At 34.5% G+C, this 23,418-nt stretch overlaps 1 protein-coding gene across 1 annotated transcript in view; it reads right to left on the bottom strand.

Moving 5' to 3' along the window:
• Positions 1–600: 600 nt before the first annotated feature.
• LOC149797065 (neurotrypsin-like) overlaps positions 601–23,418 on the bottom strand; it is a 59,939-nt gene continuing 37,121 nt past the window's right edge. Inside the window, exons 4-7 of the mRNA XM_089960703.1 lie at positions 6,318–6,490; positions 3,209–3,212; positions 1,764–1,924; positions 601–782 (exon numbers count right to left, since the gene is read on the bottom strand). Of these exons, the coding sequence (XP_089816829.1) occupies positions 601–782; positions 1,764–1,924; positions 3,209–3,212; positions 6,318–6,490 (520 nt within the window). The remainder of the gene's footprint in view (positions 783–1,763; positions 1,925–3,208; positions 3,213–6,317; positions 6,491–23,418) is intronic.

Raw genomic sequence — 23,418 nt, 5'->3', positions numbered from 1 at the left:
CGAGACCAAATCGTTCCGAAGTTCAGTTACAAAAGTTATCTTTTCTATCAATTATAAGCTGGAGTGTCAAGTCAAAATTGTACTTAGAAAGCTAGCACACAAATCCGTGTGGTTCAATATATTATTGAAAACGTTGATTTCCAAAAACAAATAAATCTCATCATAGGCAAGAAATACAAAATAACATCGCCAAACACTATAATTGTTCTGGGTATCTGGTCGATTCCTACAGAGATGCTATTGAATGACAAAACACACAAACAAAAACAACGATGCAAATTATTTACGGCACAATTGCAAAAGAGCTTTTGAACCTTTCGAACTGATCGAAGGAGGAAAGGTTTGCATCCACAAATAGCACCAAGTACAAAAGCCACTAGAAAACCTAAGCTATTAGAAGACTTGGATAACCAGGGAATCTACCATCAAGAGTTAAGTTACGGAAGAAATAAAGACGCCATAATTGAGAAAGGGCTGAAAAATGACTATTGACACTTGGAATAATTTTCGAAGGCTTAGAAGGTACCAAAGTTAGACTGCCCTCCATGCCTCCATAGTTTATATCTGAAATTAGTAAATAAGTTAGAATACTTCTTCCAGTCAAATGCAGTGCGCATTGAAATACCCTGTTGCCTCGAATCCCAACATTCTGCATATAACTTTGGCTGCATTTATATTAATATTAGACACCGTTCCCCACGTGTCATCTGGACCTAGAATTTCAACTCTTCCCTTGCGTTTTCCTCGACCACCAGCAAGGCGAATCTTTCGTACAATTGCACCTGAAATAAAAGTGTGACTTTATTGTCAAAAACCTAATTGGCTTAAACTGAATAAGAGAAAAGTAGATTATTTAAAATAGTATAGGTGTCTAGGTTAAAATAAATATATCATGCCATTTCACCGTACGTATAACGCAATCAGAACCATGATTTATTTTTGTGGCATTTTAAAAGACATCAGAAATTTGCTCGAGAGCTGCATGAAGGTCGTATTTAGTAGATACTTCATGATGGAGTTGCATGACTGACTGACTTGATTTCTACAACAATTACTCAATTTATTATAAAAAACAAAATAAATATGTATTTTAGAGGTTGGCAAAGGCGTTCTTGATTAGAAAATGTATGTGAGATACTTAAAGTATTTACTGAACGTATATCGGAACTTACTAGACTGATTCACATGTTTCGTTCTCATTAGTTTCGAATTAAAAGTACAAAACAATCGTATAGCTACATGTACAATAGTGTACTAAAGGTTTGGTTATGTCTTTGTAAACATTGATAGTTTGTATTTATATTTATTTAACGCAGGAATAGGTTCACTTTTCCATCTTTTTTGTTGATGACATTTTTTGCATATTGTCGACTTTATATCATTGCAATGCGGATGTTTCCGAACTTTGCATTTTAAAGATCGCGCATATTACATTTACACTACACGATTTAGTACCTGGAGTTTTTCTTGGCAATTAGAATAGGTATCTGTCTAACCCCAATCTTGGACATTTTAATATTCGTTCACGTAAGATTGTTTATTTTCCTTAACCTTGTGGATTTATATTCATTTTTGGAACTATGTGCATTTTAGTGTGACTTATGTTTATGTACTATATAGGAGAAATTAGCATGCATCTGAAAACTAATATATAAATTAAACGAGTAAAATGCTACGCGGATAGTCGAAATATTGAGCTGAAACGTCTTAGAAACATGTTCTAAGTCCATAGTAACATAAACCGATAAAATAGTATTTCTTACCAATGCCACACGCTACCCCTGCATCACTGGAATGGTTATAATAGGAAACATAACTCGAACATTGATCCAGATGTGTCTCATTTCCTCGACAGCCAAGATTGTTAAGCCAAACTGGACCAGATCCCGCGCCAAAGTAGGTGTTACGGTATGCAATTGCTTGACTGAAAAATGTGAAAGACATATTAAACATTATGTAACTTAATTTCAATATACTTAAAGACAATATAGAAATAAAGCTATTTATACCTTAAGAAATTAAAGTTTAAAATATGCTTTGCTTGAAATACACAAATTCAATATATATTATCATCAATATGTGATATGCACAATCATTGACAATAATATTGGCACTAAATTAGATGCATTGAATATCTATGTCAGGGCAAAAATAATTTGCATAGAAGGAGCACAATCAGAAGACTGACATGTTATGTTCACACAACAGATCGTGTATGTGCCACATTAATGCTGATGTTATTTAATAATATTATTGCTTCATCATATTAGTGCCCGCCTGTTTAGTAAACTTCCACCATTGCAAAACGGCAACATTTATATTTTAAGTGTTTAATTCTAAAAGCAGATTTGTACGTTTATACATGAAAGTAATTTCAAATTTAGTTTAATATAAAACTTTTAAACTTGCAGCATGTACCCTGTCACAAAATCATGATCAAACATGATTGGATGCTTGGTTGTTCACATACTTTTTTAACTAATGGCGATTGTATTTTGATTGCAATCATGACAAGGTGTGATGTCATGTATTGACACGTTTTATATACTTGGTCTTATATCACTGTATTGCTGGAGAAAGTTTTTAATTACTATGTAATATATTAATTTACTTTCACATGCGTTTTATGTCTGTTTCATAATTGCCTTATGTTGGTGCCGTGTTAGGTGTTATTTGACTTATTAAAATTTAATATATCAATTACTATTAGTGTGGCATGTTTATCCTGCTTTACATGATGTATTGCTTTATTATTATTATGAAAGAACAAGACACCATTATCTGTCGAGTTTGATTTTGAATTTAGCCAGAGTTAAAAAGACAGTGACATCGACTTAATCTAAAAACCTTTGTGTGGACATTGATTTTGACCATGGACAAACACGTACACGGACAATATATCCAGCTTCCGACAATGACGGCTTGATATATCATCTCTTTGTCTCTCCATTTCCGCTAATGATTGAATAAGGGAACTATTTCTTGAGTGGGTTCAAATTCATTGTAACATGCCTAAATGTTTTCGCACATCAAATTCCCAACTTACTTCTTCTATAATAAGAAGTGCAACTAATTAAAAGAGGTAACTATAGAAACCTGAATGACCATAAGAACAACACGACTTGAAGGAAAACAATGCATTAATATTATCTGTACGATGAGCTATATGCGACAATCTAATTGTAAGTAATACCTCAGGCAAATTTACGGAGCTGAAATGTAATAAAAACTATATCACCTTAGTTAACAGGTAGGCTTGTGTCTATAATTGTTTATATAGCATCACGTGCAGTTTCTGAGACACTAAAGGTCTAGTAATTCAATTTTTGATGGCGGAATAATTGGATAATGCGTCTTCTGTAAGCAATGATATTATTTTTTTTAAAAGTAATCATAATATATAAGTTGTTTATATTTTACATGGGAACAGCGTTCTAATAAACGTATTAAGTACCCGGTACTAAATCCAAGCATTCTGCAAATAACCATAGCATCAGACGAGTCAAAGTCACCTTCAGTAATCGTTCCCCAAATGCCGTTTAAACCCGCAACTTCCACCCTTCCTCGAGAACTTGTACTTCCGTTTCCAGCAAGATGAATATTCTGTACCGCTGTAAATTTATAGACAAATCAATATATATATATATATATATATATATATATATATATATATATATATATATATATATATATATATATATATATATATATTGTAACACGTAAAAGACAGTGAATCAACCAATACTTGAGTGAGCCTGCCCCGAGTCGATTTGTTCCACTTTTTTCAAAGGACCGTAAGACAACTATTGTTGTCACCTGCAGCGTTCTTAAACACGCAAATAAAACAAATGTTTTATCCTAATCGCCTAACGATAGCACATGAAGAAACTCTAGCATCACATTTACGTGCTTTTTCTTGATTCACATTTGTATGACCCATCAATAAGCGTTTCATTGTGCAAAGAAATATGAGGGTCCATTTTGTGAAACTAATCCATATTACAGTAAAACCTCCTGAATACTCTAAATTATGATGTCTGCTCCTTGAAATTGTTGAAGTACCTGGTTTGAGAAATATCTTGCCAGCACCAAAAATCCATAATCAACAAAGAATTACTAAAATCGTAAATGTCGTAAATCAATATATTTTCGTTTTATAATTTGCATCGCAAATCAAAATTTCTGTCCAGAAAGCGTAGTGTTCTGCATGTAATTTGGTAAATACATCTTGAAATGTCGTTAGTAAGCACATGAAAATCTTCAGCTAAAACAGTTTCTAAATACACGGCCTGGTTGAACTGGTTTTAATTATATTTTACAGGTCGAAGATTTGAAATTCAGTCAATGTTTGTACATAACCAGTTTTATAAATTATATTTCTGCCCACCACACACCAATGATCAGACAACTGACGTCTATTTTAAACGTTGAATGACAGTATGAAGTGCAACAACGTTTTGAGGTACAATTACATACTCGACGGTATTCTGGTATTCTGGTACAATGTGTGATCAAAAGTGAAGCTGTTTAACGGTGCCACAAGAATCATTCTGCCATATAAGAACAATTATAGAAACATCTGAGTAGCAATCGAACCAGTAGCACGAGTAGTGGAAACTATCGTCTATTTCCCATGCACCAATGACCTAACCTAATCACGTATGCACTAATCCAAGTCTCCACCCTAACCCAAGCGTCAAAGAAGAAATAGTCGAGGTGCAAGAAATATAGCATTCACACATAGTGATATTAGATGGCTATCATTTCCGAGCATGACCTGTTACCTCTAAAGAAGCCGCCTCAAAGTGATCGACTCAAAATATTTGTTTCCAATTTATAGAGAGAGAGAAAGGACTTAACTGTATGTGGCGGAAAGTAAAATTCAATAGATCATTTTAGAAATTAAAATGAATAGATTATTCAGAATAGGAGTGTATTCAATATACAGGAAAATCAATAGCCCATACGAAAGAATGGTTGGAATAATTGAAGAAAATGATCGAAATATGGAGGCAAATGTCAAAGTTAGCTTGCTACTGTTAATTATAATAAACAAACACAAAGAGCTGAATAAAGTTGATTAAGTAAGCAGGATAAAGCAAGTGGCTTACATACTTAAGGATGAATAAAATCCAGTTAATTTTCCTTCATTACCTCATACAGTATTAAATATTTTCTGGGTCAACAAATATAATCCCAAACCATCCGATAATAAACGCTCTGTTAATTATATATGCTATTTATCTGCAATAGGCTTACAGTTTGAACGATATGTGATAACATTGTACCTTGAATACACTGAAGATGAAAAACTTGTCCTAGGATACAGAGCAAGTTGTATACCTTATGCATCCGTTGCCAACAAAAGAACACAACGTGACATATGGTGAGTGTTACTCCAGGTTATGTAGCATACGCAGCATTTTTCTCCCATTTTTGCAAATTTTCCAACGTCAAGAATATATCCACGTTACAATAAACCCCAAATTGAAAGCATCACTTCATTAGAAATATGCTCTTGTAATTTATAAGTCATGTTGATATCGAACAACCAAAAGTGTTTAAATTGGAGGTAACTTCTTGTACGCCAACACCTCATGCAGGTGCTTAACTATTATTGATAATACAGGCAACTGTGTATGGCAGAACGTGCTCATACCTTGTGCAAGTACAATAAATACACGTGTCGTACATTGTAGTTCGCACAGATAGGACACGCGTGCATATTAGTATATATCTTCATCCACAGAAATATTCAGACTTTCACATTGGAGCTATTTACAGAATGACATGTTTTAAAGTCTAAGACTTGTATGTGTCAATTTTATATAATGCATTCGTGATAAGAAAACCTTCTAATGAAGGTTATCGGTTTGAATTATGCCATTATTAGGGAGAATGTACTCTCACCTATGTTTGATATGATGTTCACTTGCATGCGGAATCTAACCATCAACTGTATGCCTATCCTGACTCATCCAGAGGAGTCCCGTTTATAAATATAAGGTATATACACACAAAATGATAAGGTAGCACAATATACCAGAGCGAAAAGCAAGCATATTTACATGAAATAAATATGCATGCAGTGACACTGATATAACTGTACTTGTTACATAATTTTACTTAGTTCCTAGCAGAAATCGTACCCGTACTGCAAATAAACTCAGCTATCTCCCGGTTATCATGCAGAAGCGACCTATATATTTATGCAATGGAAAACCTCAAACATTATTGTCTTCAAAACGGTATGCGTAAGGTAAAGACGAATTAATGCACATGTTTGTATTATGTTGTATTAACAATAAACAACTCACCGAAGTCGCAAGCTACTCCTGCATCATCACCGTGTCCACTATTATGAAGTCCCCATCCATTTGATGTACATTGCTCTAGATTCGCTTCGTTTCCGCTGCATCCAAGGTCATCGAGCCAAATTGGTCCTGTGCCTTGGCCAAAATGGGCACTTTGGAATGCAGTAGGAGAACCGCTAAAAGAGAATATAATCGTATATTCATTCTACATAAGCGACTGCATTTATTTGTCTGAAAAAGCATGTAGAATCGTTCTTCTAAAGGCTCACAGCGATGTAAAAAGATTGCTGGCTATTTAAATTGCAGAACGATGCACTTTAAGGAATTAGTGAAAATGTAATGTTGCGTGCTATTCTGAGGAAAATACTATTTCAGTATTGTTGTATGGAACTATGGTGCCAATAATAGCTACTGTTTATGACTTTTAACACCAACACAGGAACAGTAAGAAGAAAGACGTTATTCTATACACCAACCTAAACGTGTATCATCGTCTGTGCCACTGATGGAAGATAACAAATTCCTAAGCAAACACGAACAAATTAAAGGATGGCTAGAGCAACAACCTACATCCAAATTGTGCAGACCAGAAGAACAAGGTGAACGGATAAAAGAAAACGTTAATAGGTGTCTAAAGCAACGCCCAAATAAAGGAAAAGGCCCTAGTGAGCTGCGTGACACTCGTGGTCTTGTAGATAGTTTGGAAACAAATGTGGGTTCGGTTGGCCCACCAATGATATGGACCCAATAATGATTCACGTCTTGCTGTAAAAGCTCATGGAAGACATCGATATGTACTTCCTATTTTACTGGCGTGGTTCTGAGTTTATTACAGTTGGGCTAGTATCCGATCAGTACCGTTTGGTGATCTTGCTGCAAATAACTCGCTTGTGCGTTCGGTTGAGAGTGACGTCAATTAAAATTATACCGAACCTTCCGTGGGCGGTTAGTACCCTTTAGTCGAACAATTAATTCATTAGATGGAGAATTACATTAATGGCCCTAAAATGTGTATACGTGTATATACGCCCACACACAGCTCTGTCATCTCTATCGAATCATCTCTGTATTTATATATCACACGGTTGTCAATAAGATTAACGTTAGGTGAACCGAAGATATTCCCGAAGACAAGCGATTTGTAAGCATGGGATACCATATCGCGCCATTCATTGTCAAGATTACCTCACTAGTTCGGATAATTTAACCTGTGATGCTATCAGTGGCAATTATAAAAGCGGACCTTCTTCAGATCTAGCCTGTCAGGTTATATACTGTTTGAGTTTTCCCCAAATGTGGAACCACTTTATTTGATATCGATTACTCCCGTATCACCTGTGTATGCTTCATATAATAAATATCCGTTTGACACACATTCCTTTTCTGCTTGTGTATCAGGACGGTGCGTGTCGATCATGGGCTGGGAGACCTTGACAATAAAAAATTGACCCTGCTCAATCAAAATATAAGTATAAGTGCAAGACACGTCTATGTTTTCTCTTCTAATTGAGGTCATCTAAAAAAACAGCAAAACGTATACAGGCAAAAAATCATGTTCATGGTTGCAAATACAATATCGGTTTTTGTTAATAATGACATCACAGAGTTGTTCAAAAACACTCTATAGTCCACCGACTCGCCAGAAACGGAAATGAGTATGTAAAGGCTACTGACCCGTCTGTGATGTTTCATAAAAGCTCACCATTATTCAGACCATATACCCTATGTGACACGCCTTTCAACTAAACCCGGAACTGATGTAGATCTTGGAGATTTCACCAAGAAAGCGGATTTGTCTCCGCTTATCAGCCAGGTTGTTGTTGACGTTGACCGATGATCTGTGAGCTTATGATTTATGAGAATTGAACTTGACCATTATAACATCTGACGTGGACATCCAATATGTTGAGAGGCTGCGAAGTACTATGGTGCAAAAGCTGAGCGTGATCAGTGACGTATGATAAATAAAAAAACTCTGGTATATCAACTGCTGTTATCAAAGCCCACGTTACCACATATTCGAAATATTTTTATAAGGAATAAAACCCGAATTCAACGAATACAAGATAGCCAATCTATGATGATGATGATGATGCAACAAAACAGTGCATTAGTATAAAATGCATTAGAACAAAGCCATGATTTATAACCCTAAGTTATCAAATAATCTAATAATATATAACGAAAACAAAATTTCAAGTATACACATGTTCACATGTAAATATTGATGGCCCTTATTCCAAGATTAGAATCTAAATACTCTTTGTTCAGGTCAGATCTTAATCATACAATACATACACCATTTTCGGATGCAGCTCTTTCAAAAATTAATAAGGACTTAAAAAAGAAATATTGGATGAAATACTGCTGGTGACGCAGTATTAACCGTCTTTGGCGCTTGTGTTTACGATTAGATTTATCAGTACGTATACGTGATGTAGTCTGACTGCTATGATGAGGTTCGGAATTTACTGACATTGTGTTGGATAAGCTGACCAATGGTGCGAATATTGCTAGCAATTTCGCTCTACTTGCCGACACACATGAGCTTCAAAACAGTGCTAACATATCCTTGTATGCAATGGAAAATAATCTGGCTAAGGGCCAAATAGAAATCATCCGTTAGGACCGTCTAATATGTAAACGTCATTGCACTAGCTCTTAAAAAGCCCAAACGTTGACTGCACCTCCAGCCATGAAAACATTCAGGGATCGTTCTTATTATGAAAAAATTAAATTCATCGCTGAACCCACTCTTGTTGCACTCCAAGTTAATTACATTCCACTAACCTTGATTCAACCTTGAAGACAACAACATCAACTGTTACTTAATAAAGACTCACTTATTCGGATAATATTGTTTGCACGAAGACAGAACGATCGTTTGAGACATTATTCAATGGTGTAATCAGTGTGGATATATATAAGCGTGGTGCTAGGCTCCAAGAAGCTATAATTGTATGACAGTTGTAACAGTAAAAAGAAAATGTTTATAAGTGTGTGGGCGTTTTGTAACTGATCAAGATCGGCCCTTTGAGTAATTATACTACGTGACGCGAAACATGAATTGTAGCGGAGAAACAATTGTAAGATTAAGGCAAGGGAACCACGCTACCCATGAAATACTAATGCCTGTTGGTAGCCGTATAAGCTATTTGTGGAACCGTCGCATTAACCACCGTTGGTCTGGATGTGGAGGCCATCAGGACTGTGCAAAAATGATAGGTACACCAATCGGAATTAGAGGTACACCAATCGGAGTCATATCTATAGTAAAAGCGTGACTGCCAGTGCTATACAATCATCTCTTCACCATGCATTTATGAATACTTTTCCATTCAGAACATCTCGGGAAGGTACAGAGTAGTCTCAATACGATCAGTAAACTGAATTCAATAGCCTTCGAAGCTAAATAATTAGCATAGCTGAGTTCTAGCACATATACGGAATCGGGGTGAGCCAATCGAGGTAGTGGACTTACAGGTGATGAGAAACAAGTAACTTTATTCCAATTTGCAAGTGTGAGCACTCTTATGATTTGTAATCGAGTGATTGATAATAGCAGTGTCACAACACCGGTTTTGTTGGTTAAGAATGTGGGTCACTCTCTTTTAACCCACGTGATTATCCTGTTGCATGGGTACTTTTTGCTACCCTTCACGGATTACAATCCACACGTTCGCTTCCATAAACGTGTGATTTGAGGAAAACGCATGTGGGGTAGAACACTGTGAACCAGATGAGTAACAAAAATACAAAATCGCTTTTATATCACTCCTAAAACTGATCTGTTGTGACCGAGGCATATAAGCAGATTATTCCTTTTGAATGAGATATGTGATAGAAGAATGGCTTTACATAGCCTTCAACAGCACAGCACATTCACCGGATGTGTTACCTAAATATGTCTTACAAAGCATTCGCTTGTTTCAAGATTACATACTTTTATGAGAGTAGTCTCCACATGCTGAAACATTTATAAAATTTTCATTGGTTTAATTTATATTTGAACGTGGTTATATACATTGTAAACTTAGATTTGGTCTATTGGGTCTTCTCAAATTAGTGTTACCCACCGACGAATAGTTTAGATGGTATTATACCAACTGACTATTACAATTAGTGCATTCTTACAGCAGAAGAATTTGTCTCTATGTTACGCGCATTCGTTGATATATTCTATGTCTAGATCAAAGTACCATGGAATATAAAGTCCAAATAATCGGATGTTTTTTTCGGCGATGTAACACCTTAAATGTTGCTTAAATTGCCTTTTTCTCTACATGTTTCATTTCTCATTGCTCCATATTTTTTTCAAAGAAATCAAAATAACATGAATATCTCCTTAAAAGATGGAACTGTTTCCTACATCTCTCAAAGGTTTTTCTACAGGACATATTCTCCATATTCAGTATGGCAAATATGAATACAATCACATATGATGAATTTACTCAGAAGTGACAAACTCATTACACAATACATAATCAGTACAAATAGATCTTACCTCTTAGCAATACGGAAGCACGACCTACAACCAAGATCACGACCTGCAATACATGTCCTAATGATATGGATTACCTTACCAATCTTTACTTACTTGCACCATTGTACGTAATACATTATTGTGATCATATGTATTCCTACATCAGCCCAACATAACTTAATGTCGACATCCTTTCTTTTCGGTATTATTAATGTCATCCGAATTTTTCACAGCATTTTATTATACTTTCAAATGACAAAAGAACTGTTTGTCAGTTTCTGCTTGGTGCTTAGTTTTATTCGTTTGACCTTTGTGTCCTAATTCCTCTCGAACATTATTTCCGCTAGGAAATTCAAGCTACATACTACGGTTTCTGAAGGTGTGATTTCCATTATACGGCTGTATGTAGATCTAGAGTTACTAAATGTTGCCGCTGTAAATATATGCTTTTCATTTATCAGTACTGAATATCGATGCAGGAAGCAATATCTATAAGTAAAATCACACCAGCATGCCTTTATATTTGACTGACAATTTGTGTTTTAAGAAAACGTTTCCAGAAAAACGGTTCGTGATGGAGCATGTTTGACGCCATTTTACAGCACGTGATAAGCTGTATATGGTAGCCAGTATATCAACTGGAGGAAGAATGCTAGAATGTCGGGAAAAATTGAAGACCGACGGGTAGCTACTGGCAAAGGTTCTCACATACCAACATTGGCCTAGACCGAGACGTTGATTGGTAAAATAGACACAGTTCAGATCAATTGACCACCCGTGATCTTTAGCTATAACGGTTTACTGTTGCTTGGTCACATTCTACGGAGACAGAGCTAATACCAAAGACTTTATCAAGACCGATACGATATCGTGAGTGAGGATAACGTAAATTTATTGTTATAAATCAGAGTGAATTATGATGAATATTTCGCAGGGTATATGTATCGACTCCATTAAGCACAACTAAAATATCATTTATCTCTGACCACTTTAGGTATTTGTGTATATCGCTGAGTAACATAAATCACGTCTGTGTTTTTTATGCCTGCCTCGAGAAAATATTCTAGCTGGATTTGGCTGTTTGTCCAGCATCACATCATCATCATATACTACCAAAATTATAAATCCATCATGGTCATCTACAGATGGGGTTTCATCAATACCAGTGATACAACTAATAATATCATTGCCGTCCTCGCCCAACAATTGTGCATTTTCATTAAAATCTTTAAGCACATCGTAGCATCTCTGATCATCTACGGATGGTGTCACTAAATCTAACTTATCCCACATGAGCCATCTCATTATTAGATTATGCAGTAATTGTGTTTTACCCGATCCGGATGGACCTATTAGTATTATTCTGATGTATGGTTTCACCGTTATTGCTTTCGTGTTGCTGAGAAATCATTGACATCCATGTATTCAAATATAATAAATATGGATCTATATTGCGTTCGATGGATAGTAACCACCCCCACCAGTGGATTAACAACAATAATAACATAAAATGTAAAGCGTGAAGTTACAGGTAAAGGTGTAAAATGTGGTACAAAGAATATATATTTATTTTGTCCCCTATGAAAACAGGGTGATAGAAAAATTACCAGGAGCTCCTTGGACTAAGTATCCAGGAGAAAATCTTCTTCCTGGATATAATTATTGCGGTCCTGGAACTCGACTTTCTATCCGTCTTCACGAGTAATATGAACCAGGATCTGGAGATTATCCAACAAATGCGATTACTCAGGGGTTCCATATTCATGATGTAGCGTATAAAAATAATGATATGCAACAGCGATATATTGCAGATGTGAAGTAGATTCACTCGTTAAATTCCATAAAAAATAAGTCAGATAATCATTAGAGGATTGGTTGATAAGATCTGCGATGAAAGGTAGACTTATATTAGGGGCCGGTTATTATTATTATAATGGAATCGACTTATTATAGCCCAAGATGATATTGAAGGGGTAGAGCAGCGATAAGTAAACTCGCTGATGCAACAGTTGGTACAGAGGCAATATGACAAATTTCTTCCACCATCTACAAATATCAGCATGTACATTTTTTATGTCTGCACCTATAATGAAGTTTATCAAGCAGATATGTTTGCTTTTACTACACGATACTATTAAAATTGGTAGCCGTCAATCACTTACATACAAATACGCGTTAACCGTCGGTGACTGTGCAAGTAGGTATAAAGAAGCAGAACCACTATCAACTAAAGCAGCAACTGAATTTGCATCTGCATTTGAACAGATTTATCAACGGGGACCCTTGAGATGGTCACAGTGACTGCAGTTTGATCCTAGCAAATAATTTCTTGGTGCAATATCATCTTTGATGAAAAAACAAATGTCAAAATTAGACGGGGACATACTGCAATTGATCGTCATCAGGCAATTGTTGAACGATTTAATAGAATACTTTCTAAGAGATTGTTTGGATATTAACACGCAAAGAAAATAATTCAGAAAGATATGAGATCTCGCGAATGGGTTGCAAGATTACCAAGTGTAATAGCTGCGTTAAATAATGAAATTAATCTTATGATTTCTATGAAACCAATCAATGCTATCACAAAGAGCATACACCAATACAACTACATGAGTCCTTTATAAAAAGAACAGTCCTAGGTAATGTAACTGTCAGATATTTATATGAACTTGGTGAACTTGAAGGTGGTAAAATCGAGCGACTGATCCTATTTGGAGCATTACGACACATCACATTTCCAGCGTGGTAAGATATACATGCAGACCCGCAATCTACAGATTAGATTCAACTGCTTCTCAACATGGATTTTTACGCGATCAATTGCAAGAAATTCATAACGACACACAATTAACACCACATTCACTTTTGTAAACTAGCGCCCCGACATCAATTACATTCAGGAGAGGTGAGCATCTCAATTTCGCGTGAGTGACCAAAATTACTATTAATCTTTTCTATGTTATATTGCCTTGGATTATTATTTGGATATTGTCGTAGCATTACTGGGTAACAGCATTCACACTGATTCTTCTGTTGTTTTAATGTCATGATAAATTCAGCATCGAGATCAAATTCGCGCTTATTTGTTTGTTACAGTTTTTATAACCGACTAATTTTTGTCTTACTACATCATTAACAATAACATTATCGCCAACATTTTTGGTGTTACCAGCGGTTTCTGTAAAGTCTATAATAACCCTCCACAGTTGATATATTCTTTTAACGCAACATACTGCGTGATTAACTAAATCTGACCATTCGATATGATCATCAACAATCCAAATATGAGTTTCAGAGATAGTTAATCCCTAATGATCCTGCTATATCAACTGCAATATTCTGTTGTCGCGTATCTACTGGTCGATAACACGATCTTAAGGGTAGATTTGAACATTGTCTTTATGTAACATAAATAATTGTTGTTGAAGTGAATCATGCACTATCCTTCTACTTGCAACTATCAAATCATCTGATTTCCATTAATTCCAAACATTGTTAATAGGAGTTTCTGATATTATTTCACACATTATTTCATATTTAATTTTTTTTTCTTTTGTAGCCTGATTAATTTATTAAACTCTCTTAATTCTGGGTGAAGTGCACTATGATTATCATTTATTTCGTCATAATAATTAACATAAGTATTTAATCATTCGTGCAGGGGCAATCAAACAAAAGGTGGTGGTCGACCATCATCGCTGCACATTATAACAGCAATATTTTGTGTGATCAACCAAACAAGAACAATTTGTAGTGTTTCTATCCACACTGTATATTATTTCATCCCAAAAATATAATCATTGGAATATATGTTTCACCTATTCCTTCAGAAGTCCATGTATCATCCTTACGCCGACAGAAGCTATGGTAGGTATGAGATTTAATTCCTGGTTCGTTCATTTTCCTGGCGAGTCTATGTGCAGGTGTTAAAACAACCATATCAACAGTGTTTGAAGAACTCTGACGAACTAATTCGATCTCACGTGTTGTTTTACAAGAACCTCCCGGTCCATTAAGATAAACAGTCTTGTGTCTAGCTACAGGATCATATACCAATGGTGCTGATGATAATTTTTATATTTGATTATTTTTTTAATAAATATGTTCGATTTCAACTTCGGTAGATTCAGAATAACTCAGTATATTTTGTTGTTTTATTCTCCATTCGCCCCTTGATGCATAAGCACCAATATGAAATTGTTCTAATAATCCTTCACGTTTTTATTGATATAAAATGAATCCCGAGCGACTCTAACCGCGGTACCAGGAAATCTCTTTGTCATCGAGGATACAGTTATCGAAACATATGCAAGCATTGAAGATCTTAAATGAGTATACTGCAGTGACTCACCATCAATATAACTCACAATTGTACCTATTTGAGTTCCTTTTGTTACGAAAACTCTGTTTCGACTCATAAATATGTTTCTCTTCGTGGCATCATTAATTATAAAATATAGTTCAGTATCATCTATAATCAATATTGTACACTATCGTTCATGGTCATATGATACTCCTTGGGTAAATTTACCAATTAATTTTCTGCCAAAATCTTTTGCGATTTTGTTCTCAAAATTGGTTATATCAGGAGTTTCATCACCAGAATATTTCTTTTGATGTGGTAACCAAACATTTTGTGGACGATATTACATAATTGTTTCACTTACTGTTAAGAATAATATTATTTTTACATCAAGCATGTACCCTAATAATACTGTTTGTGCCCTCATTTTGTTCTGAAAGATATTTGCCAAACGAGACCTAACAAATTGGATGAAGATCTTCGGCAAACTGAAAAGACTCGAAACAAGCGAATCCAGTCAGGTCAACATCTGGTTATGATCCATTTATCGATACTCTGGTCATCCAAGAAAACTTCTGGGATCACATGCAAACATATCAACCGAGATAACATCATTATACTCGTATATGGTATTCCCTAATCCACTTTGCCCGTATTCGATATTATATCTTCGAGAAAATAAAACCTCGTAGAATTTCATGAATTTCTCTACCTAGCAAAATGAGGCGCGATTGATGGAATCGTAAAGCAATTACTGAGCTATACTGTATGCATGACATCTTTATGGGTTTATTTCAATGGAAGATTTTTCATTTCTTCGTGGAGAGATTGTGTGCGATAAATCTCACCCTAGGGTCTTGCAAGGCGATAAACTTTATTTTTCGATGCAGGTACTTCCATCAGATTTTATTAATTCGTTGTCATTTTCTGCGGAGATCTGAATTAACCATAATGATACAGGATCACGTTTACTTATTTCGTTAATAAAATTAAATATATCTCCTTGGTAAAATTTAACAGTTAGACTTCGTGGAAATATTGTACTAGCCGATGTCCACGCGTGCTCATTATGATCAATAATATTTATCGGAGCTCATTTCGATTTATATTTCAATTCGTACAAACCCTTTCCTGTTATTCTTTTTAATGTTATTTGGAATTTTAATTTCTTTCCTAATTCAGCAACATCATTTATTGTACCTCCTTTATCCATGACAGATTCATCTCTTTTGTTTGTTTTTTTACGTCTTAGATCCCTTATTTTATTTCCTCGTATCGCGTATGTACAATGTTCCATTACTCGTTTGGCTACGCAATTTATTTTCGAAAATTTCAGTGGTTTTAGATCATGAACGCTTGGATTGTGATTCAGCTGATATATATAATGAATAAGTGCGGTCACAGGACACGCACTTTCATAATACGGTTTGTCAATACCAGTCAATATTCCTGCTTTGGAATTTTTGGTCAATTTTACAGTATCTCCAATGCCTTCGTGTAATCGAACAAGGTCACATTTGTCACTGATAATCCAAGTATCTTCTACTTCCTTAATACATTTTACACTGCAAAACGTTCTGCTTAGGCTTATTCACGACTATTAAAATAAAAAGAATAGGTCTAATCGTGAAAATGAAAGCAGTGTCAGTAATTGTGAAAGAGACAGTTGTGGCATCGATCGCTTCATCTTTATAAGGTGTAAAGGATTGTGAAAAGATTTAATTCTCATAATATTTATTCTCATTCAGATTCATTTCTGATAATAATATTTATTCTCATTCAACCTTAAAATTATTATTCTCATTCAACCTTAAAATTATTACTTTAAGTACCATATAACCACATCAGCTTATAAAATCACTTATATAATTAATATTTTTAATTATATTTTATCCCAACAAATTCGATTTTTAATTTTATTCTAATAATAATATTTATTCTGATTCTGAAAATAAGATATTTTTATTCTGATAATAATACTTATTTTTTTTATTTCTGATATAATGTATCCTGATTCAGATGTATTTATGATAAAATATTTATTTACTTTTATTTCTGATAATATAAATACCGGCTCAGATTTATTTCTGAAATATTTATTCTGATTCTGAAAGTATGTTTTATTCTGATAATACTTATTCTGATATTATTTTATTAAATTCTCATAATAGTCATATTTATTATTGATGCTAATTGTCTTATAAAAATCTGAGATTCTGATAAAAATGTATCGTTTTTTCATTGATTTTAGTCGATTTCATAGTACAAAATCCGTGAAATTACCGATTTTCAAAGGGCCAAACCTCACGCAGTTCTCTAAGTGATTTAAGGATTTATTGATAATTGTCTTAATTTTTGTTTATATTTTAGCAGAAATTTAATCAGAATCAGATATAAAAAACAAGAAATATTACTTCAGACGGTGTTTTATGAGAATTTGTCAATAAATCTAAAACTGAATTTGAAAAGCGCGTGAGGTTTGACCCTTCGAAAATTAGTGATGTGATGTGACATGCTTTGGATTTTTAACGTAGTTTTAACAATTGTTCCGTCATATCTCTACAATGTCTTCAATGTGGCAGTTTATAGTGACGTTTACACTGGGGCATCATGCCGCAAACATGTAACATGATCTTCCATCTAGTCACATTACCCTGACACCAGGCAAATCAGTCCTAACACTAACCTCTTAATGCTGAACGCCCAGCGAGGCAGCAGTTAGTACCATTTGTGTAAGTATTTGGTATGGCTCGGTCGGGGATTGAATACACGACCTCCCACATCCGAGGCAGACGCTCTAACAGTTAGGCCACCTGAGCGATAATTTAATCAGTAATTAAATGGGTTTGCAAAGATCGTTCGATAATAATAATAATAATAATATAATAATAACAATAATATTATAATAATAATATATTCTGGTAATAATATTTGTTATGAAATTCTCTGTTTTTTGTTGGATATTAACAATTAAATTAACCCGAACAAATCTGAGAATCTGTGAATAACAATATTATAATATTTATTCTTTTAATAATATTTATTCTGATAATAACATTTGTTTGGTAATTTTCTGTTTTTTTGCAGAATTTTAACAATTACGAGTACCATTCACCATATTAAATTTGAGAATCAGTTAAGAATAAGATTAAAACATTTACTCTCATAATATTCATTTTGATAATAATTCTTTTTTTTTAAATTCTGATAATATTTTGATCGTAGTAATTGTATGAAATTTTCTGTTTCCTATGAGATGTTTATTATTTTAAGTATCATTCACCTCACCAATTTGGTGAAATTGTTCGATAATCTGAAAAATTATGGGCAATATACTCATAACTTTGATAAAATTGTTTGATAATCGAATTTAATCGGGTAATTTACGCATCAGGTTTTAAATTGTTTTACTGATTTTCATGATTGCGATTACCCATCAATTTTAAAATCTGACTGCCTTGACTTTTTAAAACTCATATATCTTGAACGAGAATCAGTATTAAAGTTTATATATATATATATATTGCATATATATGTATGTATGTATATATATATTGCATTTGCCCTGGTTATGAACCAGGATTTATAATCAATCACTTACGTGAAATTCTATGATTTTACATTCAAATTTATATTCAGAGTTCATTCCGTAAATCAAGCAACTGTCTGCATTGGTCAGTAAGTTTGAAATGTATCTTGATATTAGCAGATTATGACATCGCAAATAGACCGCATTTATTGGTTGTTGTACGATCAAATATTCAGGAGGTACAAGAGGTGTAAATGTATATAAAATGTATCATTCTTGTGTCTGATTAAATTTTTCAAGATCTACTTGATAGCTGCCATCAATTGCATCACATACAAGATTGACTGCGATCGTTGATGTAATATTAACAATTTCCGGTGAAATATGTCGGCCGCAACCGTACATTGTTATATTTGAGAATATTTGATGGCGGGGCTATTTGTTCCATACGGCTATTATTTTTGGAAAAGTTTTCATTGATGACGTAGTCGAGTGATTTTTTTAATTAGTCGGTATTAAATGCTGGTACTATAAAAAGATTTAATTGTCCTTCTGTGATCACGTACTGTCTTAGAGACAACTGTTTAAACGTTTTTACGTTTGGGTATGGATGAATTTGATACGTTATATTATTACCTCAGTCAAACACAAATACAACGATATGTTTATTGATAAACTCGAGGTTTGATGCAACTTCGTTTAGATGTTGTACTGACTCAGCGATCTGTAACTTTATATCAATGTTGTAATTTTGTGCGAAACTTGAATATAAATTTTGTAATTTATTACTTACTCGTTCGCGTTCAGACTTGATGACTTAGGAAAATGATTTGATTTTTTATCGATAAAAATGTATTCTCCTCGTCTATATCAGATATATCGTCATGACATTATAACCGAAGATATATTGTGCTATCAAAATTAGTAATATAAGAAGATGTATCTGCTATGTTCCATGAATGAATTTTTCAATACAATGGAATTTCAGGCCATCCTAACACCGATCGTATTGATGATTGATACATATCTACAATATAATCTAGAGAGTTTATTTCTATTGTAGCTTATAATATTGGTTTATGAACAGTGATAGCGATTTTTTATTTTTTTCCCGTCATAGGCTGGAATTCATCGTTGATGTGTTTAATTTGATTACTGGCCGTGGGAATTCCAATAACTTGCCAGTCGTGAGTTCCATCGGGTGTATTTTTTCTTTTTGCAAATACCAGTGAATTATTTGCTGGTAATCAACCGAATAAATTTGATTTAATATTTGGCCAGCTATGATATACTCGTAATTGTGATAGTGCCATTTCTCTAGCTGGAATTGCAGTTGTAACGTCACCACTAAATTTAGGATTGGCTGAGCTTAATGAAGGAGTTTTATTAACGACAATCTAATATTATATCTCGTTCGGGGTTGACATAATTATTCTTATTATCATTATTATTATCATTATTTAAATCGGGCTTGCATTCTATCACAGTCATTACTTCTTTGTAAATCTTAAATCATCTCCGTGAACTCGGCGTCTGATAATTTTCCATCACTAAGGCTTGATGCTATTAACGAAAATAATTTGGAGTACGATAACGTCACTGTATGTAATTTTATTTTATAATCATGTAATTTTGTGTTTGTGCACGTGCATATTATTTGCGATGATATTAAGAAGGTCAGCACTTGTTGTTGCAGCTTAAACGCAAATTGTTAAATATACTGTGATGTAATTGTTATTGTCGAGAGAATAGGCCGGATCCAGCGATAACAGCAGACGCAGAATTCACAATTAAGTCAACAACTATACGTGTGCGATGTTGCTTTTACTTGGATACTCGTCAACAATATTTTTAGTTTTGTTTGCCATTCACGTGCTTGATTGTATCTGTAATGTTAAACGTTGATTGAGGAGTTCATTATATTTTAAGTGGTGGTAGTTTAGCAACTAATTCAAGACACCAATAATAAATCAAGCCGTGTTTGTCTTCTTCGAGTTCCGCCACAAATATTTTCTCGTCGTTTTGATTCAACAGTGCTAACATGTATCCAGAGGATCCAGTTAGTGGATTACGCCGTGAAATTGTAACAGATATCGAATTATTTGTAAGGCCAAGTATTGAGAGCCTGTATATACCAGTACCATCAGCGCAATGTTTAATGGATTTATTGACAGGTGAACATAATCCTTGTCCAGACGCTACAGTATATACTTCACTGTCGGTAAAAAAAATTATGTCAATTTATTATCAATAATCGCTGGATTAACTAAACAAATTCATCAATGGTTATATTTCTGTTTCTACGAAAATTTGTAAACGCTTGTACATGATTAGAATATTCAGATCTAATTGTGGCCATTCCCTCATTGATTGTCATTATCGAGTTCACCATCGGAATGTTGCTATCATCGACATATTTCTTCGCCACAGCGTCATAGCTTGATTCTGCTTCTCCAAGACCAGTAATTTTCTCATTAGCCATATTGACAGACCAGTCATTGTATCACCTGCGGTTAATAAACGATCATTGATTTCAGTTCTGATCATGTTGTTGTTTCTGTCTACATATCTTTTTGTTACCACACTTACATCTGATTTTGGTTCTCTCACATTACTAATCATATGTTACTCATATTGAGATCGCCGCACATAATATCTCCAGCTCTTCTGATACGTCTAGCAATGTATGCCATGATTTAAAAAACTGATTCCTCTGATTTTTTGATTTTACCGTTTTTTAGTAAACACCCCTAAGTTATTTTATGTGGGCTGTGGAATCCGCAGAATAAAATATGTCAACGGGATATTACTAGTCTTTAATCGTACTTGTTTGTCTTGAAAAGCATCGACCTAATTTTGGCTCACATTTGCAAGACTCAAAACATTAGCGAATTCATCGTTGACCTTGTCAAGGTTTGCATATTTAGATAAATCGCCTTAAAGTTTGTCCTGAGTCTTACTCAGAGAAGATCTTCCGTATATATCTACCATTCTACTTTAAGATCCTTTAAAATGTTGAATCGTCTGCACTTTATGAGGTGGTAATAGGGACATTGACACAGCGTTGAGTACATCAACTACTTCACGTCCTCATATTGGCAGACCGGTTATTGTTGTGTTGGTAATTTTAAATACCAGACTGGAGGTTTTATTGTGTTTACGCAATTTAAAAATTATTTTGGTAGCGCTAATTAATACGAATCAAAATAAACAATTCCACGTGGATCAATTGCACTTGCCATCCAATGAATAACAGGACCGGAACATTTTATCGAGATTAATAATGACTGTTTTAATATTGTTTGTTTGTTTTGGTAACTGATCACGCATAAAAACACATTTGAAGTATTTTATATTTACTGTTTAGTGACATCAGTTAAATGAAAATATGAGATAGGAATTGTACCTGGAAGTCTCAGACTTTTTTGGTACCAATGATGGGTCCCTGTCAATCGTAGACCCTTTCCCTTATTATTTGTAAGTCTCTATTCATTTTCCTGTTGCCTTATTTAATGTCAGCCCAGCCACAGTTCACACAACATCAAGTGCAGCTGCGTTTGCAACAGTTCAAGGCTCAGCGGCTATTTCCGCTGGTATAATTGAAGATATATACTACCTGTTTTAACTACTTATTGAATGGCATCCGCAGAAAGATCAAATTTAACACCAGTATTTAATCGTTTGGCGTAAATGAAGTGCTTGAGTTGACGTTCAATTTATTTTGATCACCTCTGATCTGATCCTTTTTTAGTGTTATTTTTGTTCCAGAATTCTTGTTTTATATTGATTGAAGGTTTTTCATCTGATTGAGAGTCCGATTGATACTAACATGATGATATGACATTTTTAATATCATGAGCAATTTAATTACTTGTTTTCGTCTGGGGCATCAATAACTCTAACTCGTCCACCAACATCTTCATTGTAATATTGTTTTATCTCTAAGTATAACAGCGATTGCTATGTAACCACCAGCGGATGGTCACGCTACACGAGCTCGGATGTGTATATGAACGAGAGATTGCCTGAATAAATATATATGTTCCAACGAAAAGTAAACGATTGTATATGATTGGATATAATGTTGTGAAATCTTGCTGAGATATATGTAAACCAGAATCAACATTCTGGTCACGCTCCAAAAATGTCATCAACCGATGATAATCATGCGCAACATGATTTTGATCAAAATTTAGCAGAACTTCTTCAGAAGGTTCCTGATGTTCGTTTATACTCAACGTGACTTCGGAAACTCCAAGTGTGTCCAATACCATTGAATTTCGTTCCTGCGAATTTATTCTGGCATTTTCCTGAAATGCGATGAATATATGTCGTGGTGCTGATACTCCCTGTTAACGTTGTGATGATATATGCCATGTGAATAACCCAGCAGCATCACTTTGAACGCTATCTGTATTCATAGCCATTCATGACAATGTTGATTTACCGCTCCGACTCATGAAAAGAAGTAACAGTTGTTCTTCGTCAATCAGTGGAGTCATTACTGGCATCCACAGTGACAGTTGTGTAAGTAATAGTTTACCTGCATCATCTACGATTGGCGCCAGATTGCACCATTGTTGGTGACTTTTCTTACAAGTACCACAGTGTGTTTAGCACCAAATATAACTTTTCTAACATGTTTACAAAATCCAAATGTATGTGATAGTTGAATTGCACATGACACATTTTCTTCTACGTGCTGCAAATCCAAAGTTGTCATTGTCATTCATCGATGTAAATGCGTTCCCAGCTACATGTAGTCTCACGCTGCTACTCTCGGGGT

The sequence above is a fragment of the Sinohyriopsis cumingii genome, chromosome 6 (genome assembly GCF_028554795.1).
Source record: "Sinohyriopsis cumingii isolate HCF-2022 chromosome 6, ASM2855479v2, whole genome shotgun sequence".
In the NCBI taxonomy this organism is placed as follows: domain Eukaryota; kingdom Metazoa; phylum Mollusca; class Bivalvia; order Unionida; family Unionidae; genus Sinohyriopsis; species Sinohyriopsis cumingii.
The sequence above is the reverse complement of the archived record's forward strand: the minus strand, read 5'-3'. Positions and strand labels throughout refer to the sequence as shown.